Here is a 7,406-nt window from a genome sequence, read left to right on the forward strand (position 1 = left end):
CCGCGGGCGCGGTTGGGTGTCGGCACTGCCCTCCGCCCCTGAGCCCCGTGTGTCTGGGACAGGCGCCCCGCTCCATGGCCCCCCCCGTGGGCTCTGGCTGCACCCACGGAGCCCCCCGGCCCCCAGGCCGGGTCCCAGCTCCCAGGGGACGTGATGGTGTGGCCCGGCCCCTGGCGCGCGGTGGGGATGGACCTGGATGCTGCCTGTGCCCACGTGGCCCTGCAAAGGGGAGACAAGACTGTGTCCTGTGAGCCTTCCTGCCCTGAGCCAGGTTCTGCGGCCCGGGGCGGAAACAGTCCCCGGCCCCGGGGGCCTGCAGGCCGGGCAGGGGAGAGCGGCCGGGCAGGGTCAGGGGACGGGACGGGTGTCCGACTGCAGCTGAAGCGCTGTGTGGCCATGAACCAGGCAGGCTTCCTGCAGGAGGGGCACTGGAGCCGGGCCTGGCAGAGACGGGGGGAGGGGCGCTCCGTTGGGCTACGGTGAGCAAAGGCAGAGACCGGGCCCGCAGCACCAGAGCGGCATGGTGGGCTTCGGGGCCCCAGCTGAGCCGCCCCTCGCCTGGACCGCGGCGCGGGGGCGCGGTCCCACCTGGCCTGCAGCCCCAAGCGGCCCGCCGGGGTCCGGCCCCAGCCCCACCTCGGCTCACCGCGGGCTGCCCCTCCGCGCCACCTGGATAATGGGAAGATGATGGAGGAGCCCCGCGCCCTGCTTCCTGGCCCCCGGCCCCTCCCGCCCTCGGGTTCCCCTCTGCCTCCGCGGGGTCCTTCCAGCGCCCCGACCGCAGAGCCTTGGCAGCACTCGGCGGAAGCTGATGTCCCTGGTCCCCGTAAGCGCCCCCGCCGCCCCGCTCCCGTGCGCCCTCACGGAGCACGCTGTACTCACTCACCCCGCGGCCATGCTCCAGGCCCGCCGGGTGCCGCTCCTGGCCGTCAGGCGGCCGGGCCCACCCCCGGGGCCGAGCACCCCAGGGAGCCAGGGCTGCAGGGCCAAGGGCCGCTGCCAGGACCCTGTGGGCTCGCCCGCCCCCCACCCCGTGCTGCCTTGTGGTGGGGACACCGACCGAACTCAGGGCCGCTTCTGAGGGCCCACCACGTCCGAGGGGCATGAGGGCGCTCCCCCAGGCCGGGCCCTGGCAGAGTGGGCAAGAACAGGCGGCTGGGGCCTCCCTGCTGGGCCGCTGCAGGCCAGGCGCTAAGCCTCTCTGTGCCCCGGCTCCTCGTGTGTGGGAGGGGACCAGGAGGCAGACCCCGACCAGGGCCCAGCCCCGGACAGCTCCGAGCACCCGACTGCCCCTGAAAATCGGGTGGGGACAGGCTTGTCCCTCGATGTCCGGACGCTCAGTGCCTCCCGTGGAACCATCTCCAGGAGACCCAGAGGGGGAGACATTTCCATCTGCTTGTCAGATGAGAAAGGCCTGTGTTTATTTTCTCTTCTCCTCAAACAATAGATAAATGAGTAATTTGGCTTTTAATGAAATTCTGCACCCGGCAGCACGGGGTCACCCTCTCCGGGTCTGAAATGTGTGTGGAGGCCGCAGGCGGCCGTGTGTCCGGTACCCTGGGCTGACATTCTGTCTTATGCTTAATTCTCTGGGGGCGGCTGGTCGCCGAGTGGCGGGGGGCGGCCGGGGGGCGCGCTTGTTAACACAGTGCTGTGGGGGTGGTTACATTGCAGCTATTAAATGAGGCTAATGCCTCCCCGACACACACGCCTTTAATGTATTCCAGAGATGTGTGGATGCATTAAGAGCAATTTCCATCTCCAAATGTTCCCACTTTGTCAATTTCATGCATAAAATATTAGCCCCATGCCACCTCCAGCCGGTCGCACAGGGAGCCCCCCATCACAGCGGGGGTGGGGGGGTGGTGCTGGACCGGGCGCCAGTGTGTCTTTGGCGCTATACTGGGGTTGGTCACTTCCTCTGGGGCTCTGGACCCCCTGGAAAGCGGGGAGAAAAGCCCAGAGCCAGCTGATCTGTCCCTGTGGAAACAAGCCTCGGACCCTCAAATGGCTGCAGGGCAGCAAAGCCAACAACCAAATAGGTTTTCACACAAATGAAGACTTTCTAGCACCGATGACCACCTTCACCGCTCCGCCCCGACACCCTGAGTGTCTCCTCAGTACCAGGTACTTTCCTGGGACTAACGCGATAAAGCTCCTGCCCCCAGAGGCCCTGTAAGTCAGTCAACAAACACTCACCGTGCCTTACCACAGGCCTGGCCTAGGGACCAGGGGGGCACAGGATGGAAGAGCAGTCCCTGTCCTGAAACATGTGACGGGCTGTGGGGGAGAAGGAAAGGTGATGTTAGGAACCCCGGACGGTGAGTGGGGAGGGCTGGGGTCATAGACCGATGTGGCGTGGGGGAGAGAAAGGCGGGGGGCTAGGTCACCCACCAGGGCCTCGGGGATCCCGGGGTCGAGAGGGGGACAGCGCTTGGGGCGGGAGGCCAGTGAGGGGGACTGAGCCTGAGGGAGGGGCTGCAGGGCGGGAGGGGGGCTGGGTCCCGGGCGGGTGGCCCAGCTCTGGGCACAAGCAGGGTCAAGGGGACAGGCAGAGCAGGAGACCAGGGCATGAGCTGGCAGGGGCCACGGCAGGGGAGGCCCAGCCCAGAAGAGCAGGCGGGATGCCAGGACGTCGCTGGCACCGCTGACCTGGGCTGCCCGGACGTCGCTGGCACCGCTGACCTGGGCTGCCCGTGGGCTCTCGGGGGCCTCCGGAGCACTGCGGCTGGAAGACTGGCAGGCCCGGTGGCACGGGTCCGCAGGCGCAGGTCACCCTCCAGAGAGCTGGGGCGCCGAGGCGGCAGCGCCCGGCGGTGTCAGTGCCGGGAAGAGGTTGACTGTATAATATTCATCGTATAGAAAGTGAACACCGCACAGGCAACCTGTTTCAGGCACCGCGGAGCGGCGCACACTCCAGATCTCCAGGCCGGAGGCGGCGCCCGCCAAGACCGGCGCTCTGCGCTCCGAGGCCGCGGGCCTGTGAGGCTGCGCCCGCCCCGCCCTCGCCCAGCCCTGGCGCAGGAGGCATGCGAGGCCCGCCCGAGCGGGGGCGCAAACATGCCGGACGACCTCTGCAAGCAGCACGCGGGGGCCCGCCGTCGTCCCCGCCATGCTGGGGTGACGGAGTGGACGTGCCTCGGGGGCGCGCCATGCTGCGGCCGGTACGGTCAGTGTGCCAGGACACGGCCCCAGGCTGCCTGTGCGGCGCCGGCATGGGAAGCGGCCGGGCCCCGAAGCCCCTCACAGCCGGGGCGCTGCCAGGCCAGCCCCCCACCCCCGTCCGTGCGCCCACGGGCGGGAAGCTCCTCCCGGACGGCCGGGCCCGAGGCCAGCAGCGGACACAGGCCCTGCATGCACGTACCCTGGAGGCGCCGGTCCGGGCCTGGCCTGTGGGGCCGCAGGTGGCACTGAGGACAGGCCATCTGTGTTATATTCGTCATTAATAAAGCGAACTCATCACAGACAGCCTCTCCTCAGGTACCCACAGTGAGGACAGCACGGTGGGCTGCAGGGCGCGATGCTCGCCTCCGAAGCCGGCCTGGGGAGGACAGACACCGGGTGAGAGGCCGGGGCGGCCGCTGCCCTGCCTGGCCCCTCTGGCCCCGCCCAAGGGCTTCATCGCCAGGTGCTCCAGGTGAGATGTGATACTGAGGAAAGATCAACCATGTATTATTCGAAGCCAATGAAGCGAATATAACACGGTCGATCTCCCTTCAAGCACCAGGAAGGTCTGAGCCGAGAGCCCGCCCCGGCCAGCCCCGGCCCAAGGCTGCGGCGGACGCGGACGGCTAGTGGACCAGGTGAAGTACATTTGGAACAATTACTGTCCAGCTGGTCGACCACCCGTCCTGCACCCCAAGTGGCGCTGCGAGAGACGTGCTTCCCCGGCCCGGGCCCGAGTTGGCCCCTCTGGTGGAATTTATACCGAAAAGGGGTTCACCGAGCAGCGTTCGCCATCCAGACGCAAAGACGCTCGGGTAACCTCTCCCAGGTACCACGCCTGGACTGAGGCGGAGGATTCCAGAAGACCTGCCCCGAGGGGCTCGAGTGCTGGGCACTCAGGGCTGGGACTCGCCCCACGGCCCCTGCCACGAGGCCCGCCACCTTCCTGGGGGGAGCCCACCAGACACCCTTCTGGGGCAAGCGTGAGGCCTAGCAGGATCCAGAAAGTAGCCGCCGGTGTGGGCGCCCAGGGGTGCCTGACGTACCCCTGTGGCCCCAGTGTCCTACCTCGGGCTGCCTGAAGCTAGGGAGGCTGCTGAGGGCCCGGGGCCTTCCCTGCGGGCACCGAGCCTGGTCTGGGCCCAGCGCCCCGCACTGAGCTCACGCCCCTGCTCACGCCTCCGCTTAGCTTCCACACCCCAGAACCCCTTACAGGGCAAGTGGACACACATAATACCCTGGCCATTTGACCACCCTCATGTGCTGGGCCAGAAAAACACCCAAAATTAAAGGAGTGAAAAAGCAAGTGGACGCGCAGGTGACCCCTTGCCAAAAGTGGGCAGGGCGGCCTGGCAGCCAGAGGCCCGGCTTCCCGGAGCCGACTTGGCCCGAGAACTCCTGGTAGCGGGGTTGGGGTGGGGCACAGCGCGGGCAGACTGGGCCCTGGGCCTGCGCCCGCTGTGTGGACGCGGGAGGGCCCGAGGCCAGAGCCCTCCCTTCCCTCACATGGGCGCGCCTCGGCCGCACCGGCAGCAGAGCTGGCCGCCGGGGGCCTGGTGCAGGGAGCCTACGCAGACCCCTGGCCCGGGAACCGTGGGCACTGACCTCCCGCTCCGAGACTTCTGGAGCCGGCGTTGCCTCCAGGCAGTGCTCGCAGGAATGTGCTGGACTCCAGCGAGTGGACGGATGGCACAGGGCATGGAGACCTGGGGGCACGTCCCTGGGCTGAGCCCACGCGCCCCGGAGGGCTCCCGTGCTGGCACCTTCCAAGGGTGCTGTGGCTTCCGCAAATCCCCGCGGTGGGGGATCTGGAAAGGGACACCCCACCCGCACAATCGGGTCACAGGTCAGCATGCCAGAGGGGCCCCTCCCAAGCACAGCTTGGGTCCCAGAGGCCGTCAGGCCACCTCCCCGCAGCCGGCCCCCACCACCTGCGCGCTGCTGGGGTCCGCGGAAGGCCGCCCGTCTGCGCTCCCACGGCAGCGGCGGGGCGTCGGGGTGCACGCACTGGTGATGGCACGGTCCCGGCACACGTGACCCGCACATGCACACGCCGTCCAGGCAGCTCTCTGGGGGTGGGGACGGAGAGGGGAGCTGTGGGCGGACCGGGGCACCTCTGCCCCCCGACCCCTCAGCCCTGTAAACTCGCCTGAATTCAGCCGTCTGGTGCGAACTGCACCACCGCCGATCTTCGTGAAGCGTCTCCGAGTGCGCGCATGACCTGACCCCCGCCGCCGAGCTTTCCCGACTGCAGCGGCACTGTCCTCATCTCTTTTATTCCCTTGCTATTTTCCGGAAATCATTCTCGTTAGGATCAATTCTTTCCCATTTAGCAGTCTGAGTGAAGGCCGGGGTCCTCCAGGGCTCTCCCGGCACCGGTACCCGGCCCCGTGGGCTGGGCCCAAGCTCGCGGCCAGGCGTGGCGAAGCCTGCAGCGAATCCTCCGCCAGGCTCCAGTCAGCTGCCACGTGTTCCTCTAGGCCATTCGGTTGTTTCGGTTTCACCTTGTGTTGATTATTTTTACCACGATAACTTGACCGGAGTGAGGTGAACTACCGACGGGCGTTGGGCCCTTGGCCCGCGAGAAGACGCGCCGGGGCCCGGCCGCACCTGGCTGCCGGGAGCTGCGGGGCCGAGAGGCGGGCGGGGCCTCCAAGAGCCACCGGGAAGCTCACGCACGTGCTCAAAAGCATTTTCGGGGAAACAGCGGTGGGTGAGGGCGACGGGGTCAGAGGTCGGATGGTGACGGAGGGGGCCGGGCGAGGAGGGGCCGGACCCGGCGCGGACACGCCGGTGGCCTCCGGGCCTGCGCGCCTGCCCGCACCGTCCGTGCCCACGGGCGGCGCCCCGCGGCCGCCCCGTCCGTCCTGGTCCTCGAGAGAGGTATGGCCCCCGAACTTGCCCGTGGGTCCCGGAAGCCATCCCAGGCAGGATTTGATACTCAAACAAAAGTTGCCTTTGTGTGATTCAACATAAATAAAGCGAATTCACCAAGGGCAACCTCTGCTCAAGGATCAAACATGGGCAGCGCCAGGTGCCTCTCCGCAAGGCGGGCGCTCGGGCCGCGCTGCACCTCCCCCTCGGTGCCGACACTCCCTCCGCCCTCCGGACGCCGGCGCCACCTCCGCGGAGCCGCGCACCACCGCAGGGGCGGCGGGAAGGGCGCTGGGACGCGCCCCGGGCCCAGCAGGCGGGCAGACGGCAGCTTGGGCCAGGGTCCGGTCACTTACCGGGCGAGGAGGGCACACGGAGGCCCCGTCCCAGCGCCGGTGTCTCCGCTGGACGTCCCCGATGAGCGTCCATCCGAGAAGCAGAGGTTTAACACTGCGCAGGGCTGGGGCCCTGGCGGGGCGTCCGGCCTGCGGGGCGGGGCTGACCTGCAGCGGGCTGTCCAGGGCAGGAGGCCCTGCCACGTCCCCGGGCAGCACAGGTGCGGCTCCCTCGCGCTTTCTTCCAGGGGTCTCGAAGAAGAACTGTCAGCCAGCCACATGCTCGCTGAGGGGCGCTGGGCCGGGAGGACCGGGCAGTCGCAGGCAGACCCGGGTCGGGAGGGCGATGCAGCCGCCACGGGGGTCCGAGGCGCCGAGTCTGCGGCCCAGCGCCCTGGACGCTGCCTAAACCCTGCGTGCGTGTCCATTTTCTACTCCGGTCCGTAGGCGAGGCGTCGCCCCATTTTGCACCCGGTAACTGAGAAACGGACGGGGCAAGTCACGTGAGTTTCCCGAAGCCCCCGTGGCCAACAGACGTCAGGTCAGGGAGCAGCGGGCGCCGCCCGGCCCTTCCGTGACGCAAAGCTGCCAAGGCCGCCTGCGCCCGCTGCGAGGGCCGCCCCCGTGGTCACCCCGAGGGGTCGACACCTGGGGCACAGTGACAAGGAACTCCTGGGCTCCAGCCGCCAGGTTGCGGGGAGGCCACCAATTCCCACGCCCTAGAACGAGCCCTGAAAGAGGCTCCCCAAACCCGGCTCCTCCTCTGACGGCTCCGGGTCACGACTCAGACACGCCATGTCCCCAGGGCGCGGCAGGGGGCGCTGGCGCAGCTCCTTACCTGACAGGCGCGGGACTCCCCTTGCGAAGGCCTCCCAAGAAGAATTTAGTACCGAAAGGAGATTGGCCATGTAATACTCATCATAAATAAAATGAACACACCATGGACAACCTCCATTCAAGTACCCGAGCGGGACGCTTGCTTCCGGCGTGACGGGACGCGGGCCCAGGGCGGCGGGCCGGGGCACAGCCCCG

At 68.2% G+C, this 7,406-nt stretch overlaps 1 protein-coding gene across 1 annotated transcript in view; it reads right to left on the bottom strand.

Annotated features, from left to right (window-relative positions):
* LOC105853572 (collagen alpha-1(I) chain) overlaps positions 1-3,399 on the bottom strand; it is a 7,842-nt gene extending 4,443 nt beyond the window's left edge. The window contains exons 1-2 of the mRNA XM_012724376.1: positions 2,686-3,399; positions 9-2,280 (exon numbers count right to left, since the gene is read on the bottom strand). Of these exons, the coding sequence (XP_012579830.1) occupies positions 9-1,105 (1,097 nt within the window). The 5' untranslated portion in view covers positions 1,106-2,280; positions 2,686-3,399. The remainder of the gene's footprint in view (positions 1-8; positions 2,281-2,685) is intronic.
* Between the last annotated feature and the right edge of the window lie 4,007 nt (positions 3,400-7,406).

The sequence above is a fragment of the Condylura cristata genome, unplaced genomic scaffold (assembly GCF_000260355.1).
Source record: "Condylura cristata isolate star-nosed mole 26May11 unplaced genomic scaffold, ConCri1.0 scaffold00013, whole genome shotgun sequence".
Classification (NCBI taxonomy): Eukaryota; Metazoa; Chordata; class Mammalia; order Eulipotyphla; family Talpidae; genus Condylura; species Condylura cristata.